The sequence below is a fragment of the Mauremys reevesii genome, linkage group 6 (assembly GCF_016161935.1).
Source record: "Mauremys reevesii isolate NIE-2019 linkage group 6, ASM1616193v1, whole genome shotgun sequence".
Classification (NCBI taxonomy): Eukaryota; Metazoa; Chordata; order Testudines; family Geoemydidae; genus Mauremys; species Mauremys reevesii.
The window spans coordinates 67,562,615-67,587,436 of record NC_052628.1 but is presented as its reverse complement, the minus strand read 5'-3'; the positions used below and the strand labels follow the sequence as shown (position 1 = coordinate 67,587,436).

Genomic DNA, 24,822 nt, shown 5'->3' with positions numbered 1-24,822 from the left:
CCAGCAGGAACACCACATCATCCTCCTCCAGGTTGTACACGGTTTCCTTCAGATCATTCACGTTAAAACCAGCTCATAGTGTCTCCCAAGGCAAAGCATGGTGGATCCCCACCTTCTGTCCGGCCTTTTTCCCCAGTTTCTGTTGCCCCAGGGAAGCAAAAGACCCTTTTTAAACAAAAAAAATTAAAGCTGCTTCAGGTGCATACACTTTCCATGTTTCACATTGTTTCCTCTTTGTTACTCACCATATGTCTGTCACCAAATAAAGATTATTGTGAAAAATGGTGGCTGTGCAATGACTTGAGAGAGTGAGGGAGAGAAAGCAAGCCTGGTGCTGTAGCTGAAGTCCATTAGCGAGAGTCAGTATATCTTCAGCCAAGATAAATAACATTCAGCTTTTCCGTGCCCAGCTTAGAGAGATGAAATCTGGTGTGGTAGGTTTTTTATTTATTGTCAGAAAATAATTGTTACACATTCCATCTGAAATATCCTTTCAGTTTTAAAAAAACCACATTGAGCAGATAACTCACTGGGCTGGAGAATACTGAGACAATGTTTGTGAGTATCAAAGTGTGTCGCATGAAATTTGGTTTAGAAATGTGCAGTAAGATGCTTTTTCTTTCCATTTTCTCTGCACTTAATCTGTGTCTACCATTTTTGTTAAACTGTTGTTTAACATTTTTATCTGATACTTCCACCACCTGTTTTTTATACTCTGAAGGAAGGAGTAGTTATTTAATCAAGTAACAGGGAATAGGGGAGGCGAGGGAACAGAAATAAAGCCTTTCGTGATAGCATATGAGAAGTAAGAAGATATGGTGATGTCTGCATGTAATAATTGTCAGGTAGCCAGTGTGTGGCCTTAAGGCTGAATGTGGCTCATTGGAGTTCAAGAATGTGGCCCTCAGCTGCCCTCATCTTTAGTATGGAGATACATCCACAAGGGGACACTCTTCATCCAAGAGGAATTCCACTCTGTGAAAGTTGGAGCCTTACATTTAAGAACAAGATGAATCTCATGGCATAATGGGACCTGTATTGTCAGCATCCTGTACTTCTACATTAAAGATGAAGGCAGCTCCATTTTGTGTAAATTATATGCGGTCGTCATACTTCTGGCAAGAAGCTAGTGCAGTCTTCTTTTGAACAGAGAACACTGTAGAGAACAGTCCTGCACAGGGTGTGGACTAGATGGCTTCACCTATTTTCCAGCCATAATTTCTATTATTCTGTGATGATAAATTTGTATTTACATTTTTAAATAATTATTATATACTCAGCCCTTATTATATGTATATATCTTGGTTCTTCCCTTTTCTTTCCAAAAATAATACATAAAAACATAATGTATCCATAGTACAGATTATCACTATGGCCTGTCAATTAAATTCTAACATAGATTATCTTGTTAGAAGGTAGATATAGCGTGAAAGTCATTGCATATTTCACAGCAGTTAGAATGAAAAACACCACAACTACTCTGCACTGTGTGTGTACTCCTGGAATTTAAAAATATTGAAATGGATTTCTTTAAAAAAAAAAAAAAAAGTCTGTCAAGCTTAGCATCATGTTTCAGTTTGGAGGAAGTTTATTTTCATATAAGTGATGATCCCAAGTCATAAGTTATGAACCTAAGAAAATAGGGGGATATTACGAAAATATCGTCAGACCCTTAACTGTAGATAGGAATTTTGTATGTGTTGTGTATTGCATCACTTTATTGTATTTTAATTCCATATAGAGTGATATTCAGGCAAGTCACTTTCAGTAAAATAAAAATGCAGGGGGATTCATGCAGTAGTTACTTCTGATTTAGCATTTAGAATAGGTTTTATTAAAAAGGCATTGAATATGTTCAGTTGATGTACCAATGCTTAGATCACTGTAAGTTTGAGATTTCATTTAATAGGAGCAGTCTCCATTGTGTGACTGCAGGAGAGGCAGGGGCCTGCCTGATTTCTACATGGGGTCAGAAGCAGGTTAGAAGTCTTGCCGTTTCCAGTCTTCTACCAAACCTAATTAATGTATAGCATGGCTAGTGCTGTAATTGCAATGCATGTGGCTTCTGGCATCTGGAACCATGACGAGACTGAATTGAAACGCTGTTGGAGGGAAAGTTAGTCAGGGTTGTGTGGAGCATACAGTAATACAAGTAATAGATCTGTTGTTTCATCACTCAAGTGACAAGCTTTTTATTGTGTTATAAATGAGTAAATTATGCAAAGTACCTTCTTAGACCAAAAAAAGAGAAAAGAAAATCCTAATGGGAAGGAAAAAGACTTACTAACAGATTCTCTAGGTTTAGTCTATTTTAAACATGTTTACCCCACTACATCCTTTCAACCAGAATGGTGGAGGAAAAGTGGGAGACACATTTTTGTTATCTTATGCCAAAGTCTCTCCTTGATCTATCATAAAATCCTTGAATGCGCCTGAAATGTTTGGGCGGCCTAAGATGTATGTCTGAGTGTTACAATACACTGCTTGTGTCTGGAATTGGCACCTCTTGTAGCTCTGTCTGATGGAACAGATTTGACAGTCACAACTTCATGGCAGGATATCTAGCACATCACCACAGAAAGTCTTGTGGTTTAGGTTTTTGGGAGGATTTTTTTTGGGGGGGGGGCATACGGTTATTGCATTCTATCATAAAATCCAGTGCTACAACACAACATCATAGTGTGATGACACTATGCAGGCCACCAACATAATATCTTCTTGTGGGATATGCCCAGACAATCCTGCCTGTGTGACCATCTTCACAAAGACTATAGATCCCAGCTTGTGATATTCCAGGCTGATCTGAGCAGTGGGTGACACTATATTCAAGATGAGGGCAGCTGCAATATGGTTTATTTTATTGAATTTAGATGAAATCCTTGGGCTCTTGGCATGTTGCCTGTAAAGCCCTGGGTTGTACCAAGTTAGAAGGCTTCTAAAGACTATTTTCCTCTCCTTATTGAAAAATGGTGTCAGGATTGGTGGGTAGAGGAGCCATTAATACACATAAAATTTTGCCTTACATCTAATCTCAGTATGGTTAATCTTAAAACCCGTTCCCTTCCTTTGTACTTTGGTTTTTCTGCTTTAGTGTGAACAGTCTCATCTAATGAGAGAGCATGAAGATGTACAGGAGCGAACAACACTACGCTATGAAGAACGAATCACAGAGCTTCACAGCATTATCGCTGAATTAAATAAGAAGATTGACCGACTACAAGGAACAACAATAAGGTATTGCAACTCCTGTAGAAGTCTGGGCAAAATTCAGAAGTGGTATACATGGTGGTGTACAATATACATTGGGTGTAAGTTAATCAAAAAAGTGGTGTAGCTAGACTTGCTATGATTGAGGTTCAGTGAGTGTGAAAAATTAGTGTAACATGCATACTAGGGGGTTGGAAACTGGGCAATTGTCGCAGGAAAAGCAACTTATAGGATAAGCAACTCCCCGTTCCCATTTTTATCTTTCTCCTATGCTATCCACAACACAACCAAGACTAAATTAAACCCATTATAGAGGTACAACTGAAATTGGCTTCAAGAGCAGTGCCTACTTTCACCAGCAGTTCCCACAAAATACAAAATTGGTGCAAATCAAACTAGTGTTGCATACTCCACTGAATGTAAAAATTTGAGCACTCCTCTTTTAAGACATTACTCAGTAAGTTCCAGCTATTTCTTCATGTAAGTTCTAGGTTTCACCAAAGAGGAACATTCTTTTCAATCATCTGTCCATATAAGCTGCTCTTAGCTTACTGCGAGGCAAAGGCCTTTTGCTGTTACTTCGTGAAGGAGTTTGCTGAGACCTCACAATACTTTTCAGCTGTCAAGCTTATTGGGACATGAACTCCTCGATCCTTGGCCAGTTAGGGATTTTAAACCAAAACACCCACTTTGAAAGTAAAGAGTTCACATCTCTATAGGTCAGGGGTAGGCAACCTATGGCATGCGTGCCAAAGGCGGCATGCGAGCTGATTTTCAGTGGCATGCACGCTGCCTGGGTCCTGGCCACCGGTCTGGGGATCTCTGCATTTTAATTTAATTTTAACTGAAGCTTCTTAAACATTTTAAAAACCTTATTTACTTTACATACAACAATAGTTTAGTTGTATATTATAGACCTATAGAAAGAGACCGTCTAAAAATGTTAAAATGTATTACTGGCACGTGAAACCTTAAATTAGATTTAATAAATGAAGACTCAGCACACCACTTCTGAAAGGTTGTCGGCCCCTGCTATAAGTTATACTTACTTAAAATTTTCCCCATGTTGCACTGTGTGGGTTTTCTGGCTTATTTTCCTGCCTGTTTTTCAGTAATGGCTGTTTCATTTCTTTATCTCACTAAAGTCTATATGGCCATCAAGCCAGGAGCTCTTTTGTTTAAAATATATGCCCAGGAAAATATTTTTGTGTGAAAGAGTAAACTTGTGTATCTTAAATTACAGAAGATAATATTAATATATTGTAATTACAGCATATAAATATAATTGCATTGCATTAATATTATATGAATAGGTAAATAGTGGAAGTTCTGCTGTAGGTAAAGATGCTAGTCTGTGCATGCCCCTGAAGGCCAAAGTGCCTTCAGGGGCATGCACAGTTCTGCTACTGTGATAGAGCACCTAGGGACAACCTCTCCCCACCCACGGCAGCGTTGGCATTCCACATTAGAGTCCTTTGTGCTCAGATCCCTAGACCACACCTCTGTCCACTTATATTTGAGGTCATTCTGCTGTAATGATGATAATAAATATTTGCAAGTGAATAATGAATTTTTATTTTGCTTTCCTTTAATGGTCATTGTAGCTAGTTTTTTCTCACAGACGAATACATTTAAAAAAAAAATGAACAAGGTGAGCTTAGAGAGCTTCTGTTCAGCTTCTAAACATAGTGGGAAGAAAGAAAATTAATTCTTCGCTCCTGTCATTTACATACTTTCATGTAACAACATGTCAGGCTTCTGCTCTTGCCCCACTATGTTAGCAGGTGTTGGAACCCTGAAGAAATGTCGGTTAATTACTGCTGGCTTCATTGGGACAGGTGTAGACTCCAACCTGAATATAAGGGATGTTGGTGTGGGTTGGGACAAAGATTCTGAGAGAGAGATCCTAGGAGCAACTAAGGCAAAGTCGACCTATGCTACGCAACTCCAGCTATGTGAATAATGTAGCTGGAGTCGACGTACCTTAGGGGTCCTGTGGGGTCTACATTGGGGGGGGGGGTCACTCCCGTCGATTTAGCTTACTCTTCTCATCAGGGGTACAGTACAGGGGTCGACTAGAGAGCGATCTGCTGTTGATTTAGCGGGTCTTCACTAGACCCGCTAAATTGACCGCCGGTGGATTGATCTCAGAGTGTCGATCCCGGCTGTAGTGTAGATGTAGCCTGAGACTGGGGAAAAGACTTAGGCCTTGTCTACTTTACACAGTTTTGTCTGCAAAGGCTGCCTTTTGCTGACAAAACAGTGGAGTTGTAGACACTACAATACTAGTTTTGGTGGCAAAACTCTGCTGTTTTGCTGGGAAAACCAACTCAACGAGAGGCATAGAGAGCTTTTTGCGGCAAAGTTAAAGTGACAAAACGTCAGTGTAGACACTGCCATTTGTTACATCAACTTAACTGGCCTTCCATAGTATCCCATAATGCCTTCCATGACCACTCTGCTCATTGTTTTGAACTCGGCTGCCCTGCATTTAGCTATACAGGCATGTGCCCCTCCCCTTTCAAAGCTCTGGGAAGCTTTGACGTTCCTCAGCCTGGAGAGCTCACAGAGTTGCTGAGGATGCCGCTCCCTGTAACTGAGGAGGCTGTGGGAGAAATCCGAGGGAATTGGAACCATTAATGTGGAATGTTCTCCCTTTGGGTTATAGATAGGGTGACCAGATGTCCCAATTTTAGGGTCTTTTTCTTATATAGGCTGCTATTACCCTCCACTCCCTGTCCTGATTTTTCACATTTGCTGTCTGGTCACTCTAGTTACAGATTTTTTTCTGAGAATTACTGACACAGGTTTAGCCTCCAAATCCATACAGAGTACAACCCTGGCGCTTCAGCGCATAAACAACGTCCATGGAATTCAGTCTTCTGCTTTGCATGCTTGATGTAAGTTAAAAGCATCTCGGATCACATTCTCCAAAAATATCTTTAGCGTTCCCCGAGTCTTCTCATAAATGAGATCTGAAATGCGCTTCACGCCCCCATGACGAGTCAAACTGCGAATAGCTGGCTTCATAATACTATTGGATCTTGTCTCTTTTCTTTTTTTTTGCAGCACCTCTTTTTTTTTCTACCTCCCCCCCCCTTTACCCCACCCCCCCCCATGTTCGTAGTTTTACAGGACGCGGCCTGCTGCTGGGGTGTGTGGGGTGTGGAGACACTGCTCAAGTTGCTGTCTGAACTTAGAGACAGCATGCCCGGACACTCTCTCTCCCCCAACACACACACACCGTCTCTTTCACATATACACTACCCCCAACACACACAGTCTCTCTCAGACTTCCCCAACACACACAGTGTTTCTATCTCTCCACAACACACACACACTCTTCCCTACTCCACCCCACACTTCAGTTGAACAGCAGCTAGCAAGATGCCCATGGAACGATGCGATTGAGAAACCCACATCATGTGACACTGTACCTGCCCCATGAGGCATTGCAAACCCTTCCAAAAGCACCCTACGGCCAGTTGCACAGCAGGATAGCTACCCACAGTGCACTGCTCTCTGTTGATGCAAGAGCTGCTAGTGTGGATGCGCTCTGTCCACACAAGGAGCACAGTGTGGACATGCAACAATGGTTTAATTTAAGTGGCATAACTTTTGTCGGCAAAACTCTATACTGTAGACATAGTCTTAGTTTAGGGCTTCATGTAGTTCTATTTTGCTATTACTTTTCTGTTAAGAAAAAAAACTCAGGAGTGGGGATTTTTTTTACCATGAGTGTGTCTCTTACGCTTCCAAATGTGCATGGAAAGATGAGACATTACTTGTGAAATTGCAAGATTGTCAGGCCATCATTTGGAAAGTGATTTAAATCTGCTGAATCACAGGGCAAAGAAATGCATCTCCCTGGTGCTGCCATGAAAAAGTTGTACAGCCATCTGCACCTTATAGCTGATGTAGTGTAGAAAGGCTTCATTTACTGTTGTTTTATGCCATTCTTAATGCTTCCTTTTAAATAAACCATACTATTACATAGATGGTCAAGAGAAACCAAAGTTATACAGTAAATCTGATTGTCTAGTTTAGAGTCTTTAAATTGTTGCCGTTGTTTTGAGGTGAGCAATGCATGAGCAGAACAAGGTTTTCAGTCTAAACAAACAATTGCAACCGATTTAAGAGAGTTTGACAGTTTGCGTAAGCTAATTTATATTTTCCATTTAGAAAAGATTGCTTTTTTCAAACGCTTTGGAAGGTGAAGGCGAATGGGTTCAGGAAGTAGCAGAATAATGGCTCATGCATTGTTCAGCAAGCCCAACTGCAGAGATGTCAGATCAAGTGCCATGGCTGCACCTCTTCTCAGACATACACAAAGAGTTGTCCTTAGTAGTAGTTATTGTATGAAATATTTTTAGATGTTTCCAATAAACTTCTGGATTTGACAAGGCCTTTATAGGGTACAGCAAGTTCCAGATGCATGGCCACATGAAGCTAGCTCTTGATATTGCATTATGTTCTGCCAACACTCCTGATGCAAATGAAGTCACAGCGGTTATGGGATCAAGCCAACAATCATTCCTAATTGTCTCGTCTCACTGATGTTGCTGTAGTTCGAGACAGCTCAGCTGGCTTGGGAATCCAACCAGAAAAAGAGGAAACTGTGAAATACAGCTGCAACCAATTTGGTATTTGGTCTGGAAGAGAGCTGCCTGAACTCTTATAATGTTGAGCCCTGCTTAGTTTCTGAAAGGGGGCTGATGTATCATTTACCCACCACCAGATCATAAGAAATAGTTTGTAATTTGAGGGAAGTAGAGCAGTTAAGAAGGTAGCTTGCTGAGAGAGACAATAAATTTCTTTCTTATATAGTCAATAATAGAAATGTTGGCGCTGTTTGCATTATCTAAGAGTTTCTCAAACAGTGAGGCTTTAGTGGAGTCCCTAAGAAATCCAAGGCTCAGATGGGAGATTACCCTGTTTAAAACTTTGCTAAGAACACAAGAGCAGTGTTTCAAACTCTAATCTTTCTTTCTTATAATGTGAATGTAGTTTGGTCAAATTTGCAAAACTGAAGTAACAGGTTTAAGTCAAATTCAGAGTATATGTATGCAGGAAAGATGCAGAATATGCTTTCCATACTCTTCAATGTGAATTTACTTCACTGCAGCATCATAGCTCTGAACCCCTGTTACCTGTCATTTCGAAGTAGGCAGGTAAAATTATCACCAGCCTCTATTCCTTCCATTCACAGAAGACTTTGATACATTCATTAACACTCTTTCCTGTACTGCTCCCCATCCACTGGTTTGCACAAGTAACAAAAAGGCAAAGCCAGTCAAATGGGTAGGTCCACATGAAGCAGCAGTATCAGTGTATTAAAAACACATACTTATTAAGGTGTGTCAGTTACACCTCAACAAGATTAACCTCTCAAGAACAAAGAAGGTCCCAAACTAAATGATAAAACATTAGATAATACTGTATCTGTTTTGAAAGTGAATGTTACTGACCAAGAAAAGTTCATCCTAACACAAGATTTTATTTATTTTTTAATCACGGCTTCATCAAGGAAATGCATTTGTCATGCAATGATACAAAAATAAACCTTGCCACATGATTGAGAACAGAATCAGCTATGTACAGTCTTTCCAGTTTGTCTGTGAGTTCAGCAAAAAAATGGGAGAGAGTGAGTTGTCTTTCATCTCAATGCTGAAATAGGTCTGTGCAGCTTATGGACTTTCTTGCCTGCTGGTGTCTGTTTAGGATTCTTAGCAGCTGTCAAAAGACATACAATCTAACCAGTCAACCATTTGTAACTAAATTCTGTGCAGCCATGAATTCTATGGCATTACCCAACAGAAAATTCATACAGAAATATGGGTCACCTAGAAACCCAGGAGGAAAAAGGGGAGACAGAATAGGTGGTATAGTGGACAGTATCATCAAAATTAATAATGGTTGGCACTCAGAGTGCCTTTTATCTGAGGATCTCTGTGTTTTACAAAACATTTATTAAAATATAATGAAAGCTGTAAAACAGCCAACACCTACTGTGGTGAAACCATTCTCTGTTTGAAGCTATGAGAGAATCTCAGTGTACACACCTTGACAACACCCCATCAGAATTCCTAAATGGGGAGGAGGAAGTGCTGAGAGTTTGCCATTTTGATAGTTACTAAGCAGGCTTTAAAACAGTTTTGCACCACTGGAGCAATGCACAGCTGCTTCATTGCACAGGAGGATCTGGCCTAGTACCTTTTGTTACTTTTCAATCCATTTTTAAACGTTCTGTTTTAGTGTATACCTATTACACCTCTGAGTCCTAAATATAAGCATATATAAAAGATGGTGCACTGATTTGTGCTCTTCAAAAATGTAGGGTAGAAAAAGTAAATTGCACATGTAAAATATACTATTATGTGTACAAAGTGGGTAATTTGCCATTTGTGTTCATAGTTACCTATTTTGAATGTGCAGTTACATGTTTGTAAAGAGGCATGTTTTGCATGCATGTTTCAAGGCAAATTTTGGAATATTTGGCTCAAACAACCAAAGATAAATTTGTCAATTTTAGCCATTGTCCTTTAAAGAAGAAAACTAGTTTAAGTCTGAAAGTGGAGCAGATCAGAGCTGATTAGCATCTGTATACAAGCCATTGGTTTTATGATCAGGTCAGCCTGTCATCCATTCATGGAGAAGATTCACATTTTAAAATGAATCACTAATTGCAAAGCAGGTTGATGTATAAATGAACAAACAAATTACCCTTTTGACCAAAAGAAAAAGCAACTCTTTGAGCACTTAGTAATTGTTTTTTGTCTAAAGCTAATTATCATTGGCTTGTGTTGTGCCTAATAATTAACTTATCCATAGAACATTAACCCACATTTATGTGTCTTCAGTAGCCTGTATTTTAATTCATGCTATTTGTGGTTTGGATCTCTCACTTGCTTTAAATATGTATTGCCCATCACCTAAAATATCTTGCTTTGATCTAAAACTTAATTTTAACCTTATAATCTTAATTTTTGTATAATAGATGCTAAGTGCTTATGATTAAAAATGTAACTTTCTGTAGTGAGCTGAGTTGCCTTTCAGGATTAGAAAAGTATGATCATTCCTATTAAAACTACAGTGGGTAAACTAAGGAAATCCTGCTTGGCAAACCAGCTGGAATTTTTCTTATGAGTTGACCTGTTTCACAGAGAGCAGTCTTTCCTTCAGTTAGTGTAGTGATACGTATGGATCATCTTCCTTTCAGCTATTTTGCCTGACAGACATTGTCAAACCTTAGGGCTAATTCCTGCAAGATACTGAGAGCTCTCAACTCCCGCTGACCCAATGGAAGTGGAAAGTGCTCATTACTCTGCAGAACTACCCTCCTTAGACAACAGGCTTCCCCCCAGCTGGAGGTGCCCTCACAGTTCTGTGCTCTCTCTCCCTCACCAAAGAACTCCATTCCTGCTCCATGCTTCCTCCCCACCCTAAAATCATCCACCTCTCTGCTGAAACAGCAGCAAAATAAACCTCTACAAAATACTTAGCTTAATAAGAAGCCAAATAAGGGTTTTGGTTTGTTGTTTCTGTGCCTATGCTACTGATGTTTTTCCTGCTGGTTAAAATGTACATATCTGAAAGTGACAAAATAATAATTACAAAAAACTGAAGCTGATTAATAAAATCACGTCTTCCTGAATGTCATTTTTTGAGTTGGATTAACAAATGGATTAAAAAAAGAAAAGAAACAGTTTAAGGTGCTTCATTGGGCACTGTGGTCTCAGATTCCACTGCTGTCCTTATCTGCTTCTCCCCATTCCTTGAACTTTACATGTGAACTAAGGTAGAAGAGACTCCTTTTATAAATCTCACTACTTCAGGTAATGCCCCATAGCACTCAAACATTTTTGAAGGAACCCACTTGACAAATAACAGTGAAGGTATGTAATATGCAAGGGTTTGGTGTTCCAGTAACTCCAGCAGTTCACTGCCATTTTAATTAATCTGTACATTATCTTCCAATAGATTTCAAATGAAAATCCACTTGGCAACAGGATAATTTAGAGAGAGACACACACATACTCTTAATCTGGCAATACATTTTCTTATAGTGAACATTAGTTTGGAATGATCACAAGAACTTCGTTGAAACTTCAAAATACAGAAATGTGAGCCAGATCCTACTCGCCACATAACTGGCAGTTGAGAGTACAATGCAGAAAGTCACTTTCTTTTATGGGAAGCATACTCTGGTCTATTTGATAATCTTGTTGAGCTGGAGAACGTTTGTTGTCCAGTATGTACCCTACTTATTGTGACTACAGGACTGAAAGGCTGTAGAGTTACATATTCCTTCAATAATATTATTTTCTTGTGCCTCTCCCCCAGGGAGGAAGATGAATATTCCGAACTACGATCAGAGCTCAGCCAGAGCCAGCATGAGGCTAACGAAGATTCACGCAGCATGGACCAGGATCAGACTTCTGTTTCAGTACCAGAGAACCAGTCCACTATGGTCACTGCTGACATGGGTTAGTGATTTTCTGAATAGACAGGATGTCTCCTACTAGTAGAAAGCCATTGTAGCCTTTAAAATCCTGATCAGAATGCTCAGAGGGGAAAGAAAATAAATCATCCAGGCCTTGTTAATCAAACCAAAGGTGTTGAGGAATTCTCTAGGAGAATAAACAGTAGCATTTAAAATAATCTCAGAACCTTGCTCCCAGGCCTTCAGAGCTAGAATAGCTGCAGAGGAAGAACAGAAAATGAGCTTGTCAGGAAGAACTGAAGTGCCTAACTGAGTGCCCTTTGGGGAAGGGGAAAATGGAGGGAACACTCACACTTACCCCCTCTAGAACAGTATACATGTTCTGACTTGACCATGTAATTGGATGGATTGATTTTTTTTTTTAAATCCTGTTCCTGTTTTGTTATTTTACCAAATAGAAAAAACATTTTATTTTTAAGTAACTGAAGATTGTTTTAAATGCTGCTAGTTTAACTATAAAAGGTTGATGGTTAGAAATTACAGAGATGAAATAGAGAGGCATCTAGAGATATTAATAAATGGCAGAGCAATGTGCTGCTGTTAAACTTCTCTCTTCAGGCCATGACTTTTAAGACTTGTTGCTTTCTGAGAGCCATTAATTTATGTACAGGTAGCAAGTTTCTAAATGACACTTATCTGTGCTGTGGAATGTTAAGGAAGGTTCTTTATGGCAAAGAGTCTAGTCATTATATTGTTTTTCAGATGTGCTCAGACAGGGGATTTCAAAGCTGAAATTAAAGGGTAGTTAGTACTAGTGATAGAGAGCCAGTTCTCAGGCTCGAGCAATAAAGATGTTCAGTATTGGGGTACGTAGACACACTGCTTTTCGCAGGCTTGGGAGCATCATTGATACCCAAATTAAGGAGGAAAAGTGTGTCTCACTGGATCAGATTCTGTTCTCATTCACATCAGTGTGAATCAGGGATGTATCCTTGGCTGTAGTGTAGTTTCCCCTTCCTTCTGTCAGATATTTATTAGAAGCTGATCACCACAATGCCTAGACACCAGCGTGCCTTGGGAAAGTCATGATGCACTGGATCTTGATGAAAAAGTTGCACTAAATCCGAAGTCCAGCGTGACTGATCCAAGAAGAGAGAAAGATCAAAACATCACAGAGATGTTTTCTACGTACTTTTATTACGGTCATACAGAGGGTCAAATTCTGTCCTCTGATAAATCTGTCTCACTCTGAAGTCAGCAAAAATTCAGCTGATTTTTAATGGCAGTTGTGTGCCTCTGAAGGCAATGTTTGTGTCCCAGTGAAGACTCAGTTAACAATATATTTTTATTTCACTCTTTTCTTTTGCAGTAGCTTAACAGACACCAGTTGTGCCCTGATCTCTCAAGAGAGGCAAACTCCTTCCTCTTCCCCATTATAACTTTAAGCTTTATCTCAGATGGAAGGGGGAATCTTCTTTGCCATCTCCAAAAAGAACGAGGATCCCTCTTAGACACAGAAGGACTCTGTGACACATCACCTATTATACAGTAGATGGGTGGTTGTCGGTATCTGAATTCCTGTGACTAATCCACCACTGAGAAAATATGCAGATTTACTGAGTAAAGGGGGTGGTAGTTTGTTCAAGTCTTCTAAACCTTCCTGCAAAGGAAGGCTTAATTCAGGGAGTCTGTGACCAACTCTTGCTAATAATGGACAGGAGGGGATTAATTTCGGTGGAGGTACACCAGGAATGAATTTGACCCAAGTAGTTGAGACCTCGATACATGTTTTTTCCCAAGACAAGTTTGTAGTTGCTGACTGAAAACTGAGGGCAAAAAGAACATGTGGCTTTTCTTTAGAGAGTGATAGAGAAAGACTCTGTGTTTGTTATGGTTTTGTGGTTGATTTTTTTTATTTTCAATAATTCATGTGCTAAACTGATGAATGTCACAGTAGAATTTATTCTTAATTGAAAAAATAAATAAGACGAGGCTTAGTCTTTAAACTTTGTATTTTGGTGAAACACATGAGGTCAGATAGTTTAACTTGACACCAAGAACTAGAGTCAGGACTGACTTACACAACCATGTTGACTTCAGAAGGATTTTATGGAGTGTAAACGAACACTCAATCTGGTCTTGAGCGTTAAAACGTTTAGTTTCTTTTATTGTGGGATTCTTATTATGTTTAGAGTGTGTTTTTCTCTCTTACTTACTCAGTGAGAGCAGAAATTATGTGCTATATGTACATCAGTGCTCTAGTGTAGGCTGGCTACCATTTCAGCCAATCAGAGCTATAGATTAGAAGAATGGTATTATCAGGGTTGTAATGGGTTCAGTCACAGAGACCCCCTTTGGACTGTCACCTGATGTGCTGAAATTACCTCTAAGCCTGTTTTCCCTGATGGCTTGGGACTCCAGAACCCTGCCTTGTTGAGCCAGACATGCTAGTCTGCTGCAACACAGACCCAGGTCTGAACCACGCCCCCAAAGCTGCAGGCTTTAACTGAAAACCACTCAGCAGGTTACCTATCTTCAGCACACAAGACACCCAGTTCCCAATGGGATTCAAACCCCAAATAAATCCATTTTACTCTTTATAAAGCTTATACAGGGTAAACTCATAAATTGTCCGCCCTCTATAACACAGGTATTAATCACTTAATTAATAAACAAAAGTGATTTTATTAAATATAAAAATTAGGTTTTAAGTGTTTTCAAGTAATAACAGACAGAATAAAGTAAGTTACCAAGCAAAATAAAAAAAACACGCAAGTCTAAGCCTAATACATTTAAGAAACTGAATACAGGTAAATCTCGCCCTCAGAGATGTTCCAATAAGCTTCTTTCACAGACTAGACTCCTTCTTAGTCTGGGCCCAATCCTTTCCCCTGGTACAATTCTTGTTTGTTCCAGCTCAGGTGGTAACTAGGGGGTTTCTCATGACTGGCAGCCCCCTTTGTTCTGTTCCACCCCCTTTTATATCTTTGGCACAAGGCCGGAATCCTTTGTCTCTCTCTGGGTTCCCCCCTTCCTTCTAAATGGAAAAGCACCAGGTTTAAGATGGATTCCAGTACCAGGTGACATGGTCACATGTCCTGTGAGACCTGAAGCCTCCATTCTTTCTGGCCTGACTCACAGGAACAAAGGAAGGCTTACAAGTAAACAGAGCCATTTACAACCAATTGTCCTGGTCAATGGGAGCCATCAAGATTTTAAACCACCATTAATGGCCCACATTTTGCATAATTACAATAGGACTTCAGAGTAATACTTTATATTTCTAGTGTCAGATACAAGAATGATACATTCATACAAATAGGATGAACACACTGAGTAGATTATAAGCTTTGTAATGATACCTTACAAGAGACCTTTTGCATGAAGCATATTCCGGTTACATCATATTCACACTTATAAACAAATTTCCATAAAACACAAGGAGTGCAACATCACAAGGGTCATCCTTATTATGATTTCTTTTCCAAATGATCTCTTTTAAAAGATTATTTCTCTTGCGTTTCGCCTCATCGCTGAAACTCAAATATATTGTATATTAAATAAATACATAGCACTTTCTCCCTTCCCTCTGCCATTTGTCTATTAAGTAAATTGCATCTGTGTGTGAATGAGATGTACCATACATAAGCACCATTATAGGAAATCATTAAAACAGCAATCTTTTAATTCTTGTTGCTACATTTGGAAGCCTGAAATTCTCCATGAGCTTGTGACTGTCAATGTGCAGTATTTGCTTCTCTACGTGTGGTAAACTATTTAAAAAAAATGTTTTCAGTGTACCAGGCGTATGCATTTCATTAGTAATAACGTTTCCAGACAAATACCTTAGAGCAGAATCGCACCGAGAGTAATCTGACCTTTGGGCATAGTAATCACTGTCCTGAGTTCAAATTTAATAACATAGAAAATACTTGGCTTCTGTAAACAGCCATGAGGAATAAACAGGTTGTTGTATGTCATTTTACATCTCAAGCTGAATTAATTACTCTAGCTTCAGAAATAAGGTAGCTGATCACAAATACAAGAGTGACTATAAAACAGCCTCACATTTCAACTACCAATTGAAGGAATACTGTCACAGTAATAACAATGTAATTCATGTGAAGTATCTCTTATCCAAGGATTTCAAAGTGCTATAAAATCTTTAATAACTCTGTGAAGTAAAGACATATTAGTAGAAGAAGTCTATATTTTAAAAACAATAGGCAAACTTTTCAAATTCGGGTGCCTAATGTCTAAATATGGATTTAGTTGCCTACGTTTAGTTGCCCAAATTTGAAAAGTTTGGCCTATATTCTTTACCTGTGTTACTAATAATACTTTAGATTAATCAGATTGAAAGAATTTTCACAATCCAATTTACTTTTCAATATTAGTTATTTCCTTACTTTTACCACTTCATTGATCCTGGACAGTGATCTGTTTTTTATACCTTAATGCAAGGATGAGACATTTACATTTCCAGCACTGCAGGCAAATGTAGAAATACAAAATATTGCTGCACAAAACTACTAATTTTCATAGTAAGCTTATAAGGTATTCCTCCTACTCCCCAACACAAGCATCCTTCTGTCCTTTGTTTATTTCAGTTTTAATATCTCTTTAAAAATAAACCCTTGCGTTAGTTATGCACATCAGGCTAAATCACCATGACCTAATAATAACAGGGCACTGCATACTGTACTAATGCAGCAAGCTTATTGACATGCCAACTACATCAATGTGTCATGATACACTAATGCTTTTAGATATGCTGCTCTTCTGCTGTCGGCAACAAAAACATCAAGAGATAAAATTATTAATTTCTCTGCTGTATCTTGTAAATCCTGTGAGTGGGTTTATGCTAGCTTCCCTTTGAAATATGGGTTTCTGACATTGTTATAAATGGGAGAAACATTCCTTCAGGGCTAGAATTTAGCATATAAGGTCTTGCCTTGTGAAGGAAATATTTTGTAAAATGAGACAATGTATATACAGGCATTATTGAGTTTCAGAAGCACAAGCAAAACAAGTAGATTTTATAATTAAACATTCTTGATGGTGCATCTGTGACTCAGAGATGAATTTTATTAATAAATAAACTTATTTGGCAGATTATTAATGCTAAAGCATATTAATTGTTTTGGTGGTGAGCTGAGTTTGTGGGAAGTTCATACACATACAACTTCAGTAGGAGATTTACGTGCACACAGGTTGCAGGATCAGACCCTGCTTTGGCCATCCATATTTGTCATTACATTGATATGTTGATAGGTTTGTTTTTAACATGAATTCCCTTTTGCCTGCACTAATTTCACATTCATTCCAGGGCTGCATTTTTTTTGCAATCCTATTCCTACACAAAGAGAATTTTTGAACACTTTTGTTTATCTCCCTGTGCAAAGCTGGAAATACTGCATAAAGGCAAGGGCACATGATTGCTGCCACTGTCATTTAAACTCAAAGGAACAAATGCTACCTTTTGGATTTTTAGATAACAACAGTATTGAGTCTGTGTCTTGAATTCTATTCTGTTCTATATGGGTTCTTATATTGTGCTCATCATCGATACAGACAAGCTTCACCCATATGTTACCCATTGTGCCAGAGGAGCATAGTTGTCGACCATGGTGTTCTCCCAGGGCTTTAGGTGGTCATTTAAATAGTCTGGGCCTAGGCCATGGAGCCACCTTAAAGATAAGAACTGAGACCTTGAACTTGATTTAAAATTCTATGTGAAGCCTGTGTAACTGAATGAGAACATCACTAGCACATTGAAGGACATAAGTATTTTGGTTTTAAGGTTGCTTTTATTTCTCCCTAAACGTTAATTGGCCATTTTTTTTAAATGACTGCCTAAATTACAGCCACAAAATTTGTACATTGCAAGCCTTGCATTGCATACAGTTGTCTGGTTTTTGTACATATCTGTGGATGTAACTTAGGTGGTCAAGTTTGTCAATTTGTCTGGTGTTAATCGAAGAGATAGATGAGTTTTTGGTTGTGAACTTAAGGTTATTTATTTCGTAGTCCACAGGCGCTGACTTTCCAAAGTGCCGGGGGTTCTTGACCCCTGGCTTTATCCCAGGCCCTGCCCCCACTCCACTCCTTCCCCCTACCCCCTCTCTGCCCCGCCTCTTCCCTGCCAGTTCCACCCCGTCCTCCGAGCACACTGCTTACTCGCTCCTCCCTCCCTGCCTCCTGCACGCCACAAAACAGCTGTTCGCGGTGGGTGGGAGGCATGGGGAGGGAGGGGAAGGTGCTGATCCGTGGGGCCCGCTGGTGGGCAGGAGGCATTAGGGGGAATGGGCGGGGAGCTGTTGGGGGGCTTCCCACCCACCGTTTTTCCCCCATGGGTGCTCCAGCCCCCAGAGCATCCATGGAGTCAACGCCTATGTCATAGTCCCCTGTTCCCTCACACCTCACTCTTTCATAATCAGTCTCTGTGATCCTTCATTTTAAATTCAGGTTTTCAAAGTGGACTAAGGGAGTTAGGTACCCAACTCCCACTGAATTTCAGTGGGACTTGAATGCCTGTCTCCCTTCTGCTCCTTTGAAAACACCAGCCATGTGTTTTATATCTGATTGGAAGGTCTGACTGTAATGCGGTCCTAGGTGGAGCAGTGTTATTCCTATGGTATTGCTCCACCTAGGACCTTAATGGATGTCACCTCTTTTAATATTTGTACCCCTGTGAAAGTAATGCATTGTTGTGAAATATATAAATCCATTGTGTGTTGTACAATGCAATAACTGATTATTGCATGATGCCTTGGTAATTAATGGCCCATAAGTGAATACAGCCAAGAGGCATCAGAACCCAAGAATGAGTTCAACCATATGATGCACATCAGGGACTACTGATGATATTTATCACTGAATGTAAGTTGGAGGTGATGCAATTAATTTGTAAAGTTAGTTCACAGGATAACAGGGATCATTTGGTTGTCACATAATTGAGGAGTGAGTGGGTGACACCCCATAACCCAGTGCAGTCAGACTGCTGGGGGGGAAGGGTCCTCTGGCCCTTGCCTTGTGAGAATGATGATGATGTTTTCATCCTAAAGCACCTTGTGAATGTGATCACGATGTGGAGCCTCACAAGAACAAGGGTTGTTACTGGGGACCCACGAGTATTTCCAGTCTTCTCTTCAGTTGCATGCATAGAAGAAACAGCTTTAAAATTGAACTTTTAGCTCTGTAAAATAGTCTCTCTGGGGGTTTTGTGTAAGCTTGTGGACACTTGGCAGTAGTTTGAGCACAAATCCCCAAAGTCCTTCCCTTTAGAGGATATTGGATTATATCATCACTGAGTGAACTGGGCAGAAGAGCATTTTGATTCTGAGGGAAAAGTCTTCTTGCTGAGCACAAAGATAAGGAGAAGCTGCAGTAATGGGAAAGAGTAACAAACAAAAAATCAGGACAGTGACATGGGAGTGTGCTAAAACATGATGTCTTTAAAATACGGAGAAGGTTTTTCAAACAAGAACGACCACTCCAGATAAGTGGACAAGGCGATTATTTGTGTGATTGTGAGTAATTTGAGAGTTTAGGCTGATGGCATTCAACCCTAGAGATTTGTAAGGAGAAATCAATAACTTGTGCAAATAGGCTGATGGTATTCAGGACTGGAGATTTGTGAAGAGCAGTGTCAGACTGTAGGAATATACCATTTTACAGGAGTGGAGCCTGTCTTGCTGAAGGTAAGTATTCAATGGTGGTAGTTTTTTAGCTTGCGACACCCAGTGCATGTCTAACATGTTCTTTCTGTTTCATAGATAACTGCAGTGACTTGAACTCCGAACTGCAGAGAGTGCTGACGGGGCTGGAGAATGTAGTCTGCGGGAGGAAGAAGAGCAGTTGCAGTTTGTCTGTAGCAGAAGTGGACAGACACATTGAACAACTCACCACTGCCAGCGAACATTGTGATCTAGCTATTAAGGTGCAACAGCATTAACTAGTCACTAAATGCATTGTGTGCATACTGGGATACATGATAATACCTTGCATTTATACCTATCATCTGAGAATCTCAGAGCACTTCACAAAGATTTACTGTGCCTCACAACGTCTTGTGAGGTAGGTACAGTAGTATATCTGTATTTGCATATGGGTGCACTAAGTCACACAGAGATTACCTATAGATCTTGTATAGAGCTTTTCATCTATAGATCTCAAAGCACTTTACAAATATGGGTAAGCCTCATCCTTATTTTACAGATGCGCAAAGTAAGGTACAGAGATAATCCCTGACTAGCTTTGGAGTTATAAACGTGTCATTTATTTAAAGTACCTTATACAGAATAGGCTGACTAGTGGTCAAGGTATTTAGAAGAGTAAATAATAACTATCAGAGGAAGCAATGGCTATTTAAAAATTACAAACTGAAGATGAAAGAGCTGTAAATATTTCTGCACATTAGCTCCTTACCTCACCCCTATAAAGTAGGGAAAAGAGGAAACTGCAGCAGAGAATTTATGATGTGATGAATGCCACAGGAGCTATTGGAGTTCCTGGTATCCAGGTTTGTGCTCAGAACATTAGATCACATGACTAATTACAGTGTGTGAGGCTAGATTCCAGATTTATCCTTGATGCATCAGCATGCATTATCAAACTGAACTGTAACACTATATAATCAGGAATGAAGAAAAACTCAATAATTCATTAGTTCCCTCAGAGATATAGTTCCCTGTATGTAACAATTGCCTTCTAGTCTCTTCTTCATTGCAATAATGTATGTGCTAGTTAACAAACCAGAGCTGAAGCAAAGCATGCCACATCCAGAGAACTGCAGACACGTTAATTAGCAAATGGATGTTGGTCACATCAGCTTGTGAGAGCATAAGGGCAGAATGACACTTGGATTCGGTTAATTTTGTACATGGTGATTATAACATGCCTGTCAGAGCAATGAGGTGAGTGGGTGCATTTAACGTATTATGCGGCTTTTCCAAAAGGAAGCACTGAAAAAGGGGGCTGGTATCTTTTTACCTTTTCTACGGCTCATTTTTTATCTTTCCCTTCCTTTACTTGCAGTGGTAGTTACTATGTTCTGTAAACTGCATTAAAATAGATTAGCAATGCTGACAAAGACTGAATACTAGGTGGAAGTTTTCATTGTATCTGAAATAATTGTTAAGTAGATTTAATTATAAATACAAAACTTCTTATTCCAAATATGACATTTGATTCCTTGAGTAGCTTTCTGTATATTGTCTCCAAGAGAACATCCAGCAATATCCTGTTTTTCTTTTTGCTGTCTCTAACAAATTTTATTTCTTCTTCTTCTTCTTCACATTTCAAGAATGCAGTTCATTCATGCAATGAGAAAGTTAAATGCTCCTTGAAACAGTATGTGATCTTGAAATAACCTGTCTTGTTTTCTGAATCTGATTATTGGAGACCCGTAGATTCAGGTGGAGGGTTCATTCTTTATGAAGCATAGCAGCTTGTTTTGTACTGCCTGGGTTTTACAAGGAATTGCTAATCAGAAAAAGGGTAGGAACCTCCTCCTGAGTAGTGTGTATTTGGTATTCACTCTTGAGCCTAACTGTACGAATTGTTACATTTACAACTGTAAACCAACTATAAACGAGATGGGGGAGAAATATGGTCCAGTGTTTGCAGGAGGAAATTGATAGTCAGAACATGCAGGTTCTGTTCCTACTTCTTCCATAGACTTGCTGCGTAACCTTGGATAGGTGACTTAACCTCTTTGTGCACAGGCCTGTGTTAGTATGGCTCTGCACCACCTTGCAGAGCGGAAGCTCTGGAAGGGATTGTGCATCAGAGAATCCCAGTTCTTTGCTGAGGTCCCAGGTACACAGAAGAAATGTCTAGGCTGCACCGTCCTAAGGCATAGTGTACCCATCCCACCCCCACACACACAGTGTGCCTGGCCATGGCTACTTCCGCTCCCCATATCTCCTTGTGCCCTTGGGGGAAACACATGTCCCTGGGGACCCACGTAAAGAACCATCCTTGTGCTCTCCCAAATGTGGGACTGCACTTGTCCCTGTCATGCTAGTATGTGAGGAAGGATTCCTTGCGCCCTCCCCAGCCCTACACACCCATTCAAGAGTCAGGCACAACCTGGCACTGTGAGTACATCTTCACTTCAGCTGGGAGGGTGCTTTCCAACACAAGTAGACAGACAAGCACTAGCTCTGCTTGAACAAACATGCTAAAAATAGCAGTGTAGCACAGATGGCGAGTCAGGCTAAGTGCCTGAGTACAAACCTGCCTGGACCCAGTAGGTACGTATTCAGGTGGCTAGCATGAGCTACCCCCTCTACGCTGGCTCAAACTCTCATGTCTGTCTACCTGTGTTGGGGGGACACATTCCCAGCAGCAGTGCAGATATACCCTGTGTGTCTCAGTTAAGTCATCTGCAAAAGAGGCACAACTTACTCATGGTGAGGCATAGTGAATGTGTTATACTTTGAGGCCATCTGAGGAAAGGTGCTGTATAAATGCCAACTGCATGCTGCTGTTTGTGTATATCTCCGTGAGGTGAACTTTTATTTATAAAGCACCCATTGTCTGCCCAGGTACTCATGGTGCTGAAGAGTAGAAAGGTTACAAACTATAATAATGAAAACAGCCTTCATTAAACTTCAAACAAAAGAAGTACATTGTGTGTGCGCGTGTGCGTTGCTTGTATGCATGTGTGTAATGGTATAGCTCCCCTTACATCCTTATGTGGTGGCAGTGCAGTATTATTGGCCCTGTTTAATATTCTCCCCTCCTGCTCCTTTCTGTCTTATTGTGACTGTGTTTTTGCAGACAGTAGAGGAGATTGAGGGTGTGCTGGGACGGGATCTGTATCCAAACCTATCTGAAGAGAGATCTCGGTGGGAAAAGGAGCTGGCTGGTCTGAGGGAAGAAAATGAGAGCCTCACTGCTATGCTGTGCAGCAAAGAGGAGGAGCTGAACAGAACCAAGGCCACCATGAACGCTATCCGGGAAGAAAGGGACAGATTGCGCAGAAGGGTAAGACTACCAGCTCTCTACAGAGTACATACAAGAGCCTTTCTAGTAACAGGGATCTTTTCAGTTCATTTCAGGCCACACAGGTTTGTAACTGGGGAGAGCTGACACCCTGCACTTACTTTCTTGCACCATTTTTTGGAAGTGAAGCAATATAAGTTGTAAAGAGCTCAGAGTGAATGGAAAGAAATTGCAAGGCGCTTCTGTATGATGAGCCATCAAAATATACAGAAGCCTCATATCAGAAAATATATGTTAACTGAAAGGCTGGTATTCACGGGCAGGAAAGAATGTGTAAGTTGTTTATAGATAAAGCAGATGTTCATTTAGTGGATTTTCCTGTGAACAACAAATAGATCTTTGTCTTTGATGAGAATTCAATTTGTGATTAAGAGAAAGTAAAAGAGCAGGACACCTGTCACTGGGAAATAATGCTCTGTGAAATGAATTTTGAGTAGTCCCAGCCATGCCCTCTATCCCTGTCTCCATTTTCCAGCTGTTTGCTATGTCAGACAAAACTGTTGTTCTTTATGTAGACATTGAATTAAGACAAGAGGAAATTAAGTTACAGAAAAGATGAAAGCTTAAAGAATCCATGGTCAGTCTCTGGTATTCTTTTAAATTGTTTACTGCCTCTCCTTAATAGACAAGTTAGGAAATTTAGCAGTGTTCCATGAAACATCTGCATGTGAAATAATAATTTTGTTTTTGAAGAATGTGTATGATTTTTCTTCCAAGCCTTGTGTTGTATGTGGGTAAAAATTTAGAGACCTTTGTATTCTTCATAAAATGTTGTTTTTTACCTAGTGGCAGCAGAGCAACCTCTTCCTTGAATGCTACATATTTAAGAGATCAGTACTCTTCAGCATGGTATAAGACTATATCATTTGCCATTTCCAGTCTAGATCATCTCACTCAACAAAGCTTCCTATCCATTGTAACATAATGAGTTTATTTGCTGCTAAGGCCAGTTAAACCTATAATCTGTTGTGGTGCTTACTAGATCTTTATGTCTGGTGCTCTGTTTAAAATTGCACATGTGTGTATGTCAGAATTTGTGTTTGAGCTAGGGCTCTCGATTAATCGCAGTTAACTCACATGATTAACTCAAAAAAATCAATCGTGATTTAAAAAATTTATTGCGATTAATTGTCGTTTTAATGGCACTGTTAAACAATAGAATACCAATTGAAATTTATTAAATATTTTGGATGTTTTTCTACATTTTCAAATATATTAATTTCAATCACAACACATAATATAAAGTGTAAGTACTTACTTTATTTTTTTTATTACAAATGTTTGCACTGTAAAAATGATAAAAGAAATAGTATTTTTCAATTCACCTAATACAAGTACCGTAGTGCAATCTCATTATCATGAAAGTGCAATTTACAAATGTAGATTTTTTTGTTACATAACTGCACTCAAAAACAAAGCCATGTAAAACTTTAGAGCCTACAAGTCTGCTAAGTCCTATTTCATGTTCAGCCAATCGCTAAGAGAAACAAGTTTCTTTACATTTACTGGAGATAATGCTGCTCGCTTCTTATGTACAGTGTCACCTGAAAGTGAAAACAGGCGTTCACATGGCACTTTTGTAGCCGATATTTCAAGGTATTGTGCCAGATATGCTAAATGTTCGTATACCCCTTCATACTTTGGCCACTATTCCAGAGGGCATGCTTCCATGCTGATTCCTCTTGTTAAAAAAAATAAAATGCGTTAATTAAATTTGTGACAGAACTCCTTGGGAGAGAATTGTATGTCTCCTGCTCTGTGTTTTACCCACTTTCTGACATATATTTCATGTTATAGCAATCTTGGATGATCACCCAGCATGTTGTTCGTTTTTAAGAATATTTTCACTGCAGATTTGACAAAACGCAAAGAAGATATCAATGTGAGATTTCTAAAGATAGCTACAGCAGTTGACCCAAGGTTTAAGAATCTGAAGTGCCTTCCAAAATCTGAGAGGGACAGGGTGTGGAGCATGTTTTCAGAAGTCTGAAAAGAGCAACCCTCTGATGCAGAAACTACAGAACCCAAACCGCGAAAAAAGAAAATCAACCTTCTGTTGGTGACATCTGACTCAGATGATGAAAATGAACATGTGTCAGTCCACACTGCTTTGGATCATTATCAAGCAGAACCCATCATCAGCATGGACGCATGTCCTC

At 39.7% G+C, this 24,822-nt stretch overlaps 1 protein-coding gene across 6 annotated transcripts in view; it reads left to right on the top strand.

Moving 5' to 3' along the window:
- MCC (MCC regulator of WNT signaling pathway) overlaps positions 1-24,822 on the top strand; it is a 311,234-nt gene that overhangs the window by 218,873 nt on the left and 67,539 nt on the right. For all 6 annotated transcript variants that reach the window (XM_039544357.1, XM_039544358.1, XM_039544361.1 and 3 more), the window contains 4 exons: positions 3,092-3,234; positions 11,551-11,693; positions 19,429-19,592; positions 22,439-22,645. In XM_039544357.1, the coding sequence (XP_039400291.1) occupies positions 3,092-3,234; positions 11,551-11,693; positions 19,429-19,592; positions 22,439-22,645 (657 nt within the window). The remainder of the gene's footprint in view (positions 1-3,091; positions 3,235-11,550; positions 11,694-19,428; positions 19,593-22,438; positions 22,646-24,822) is intronic.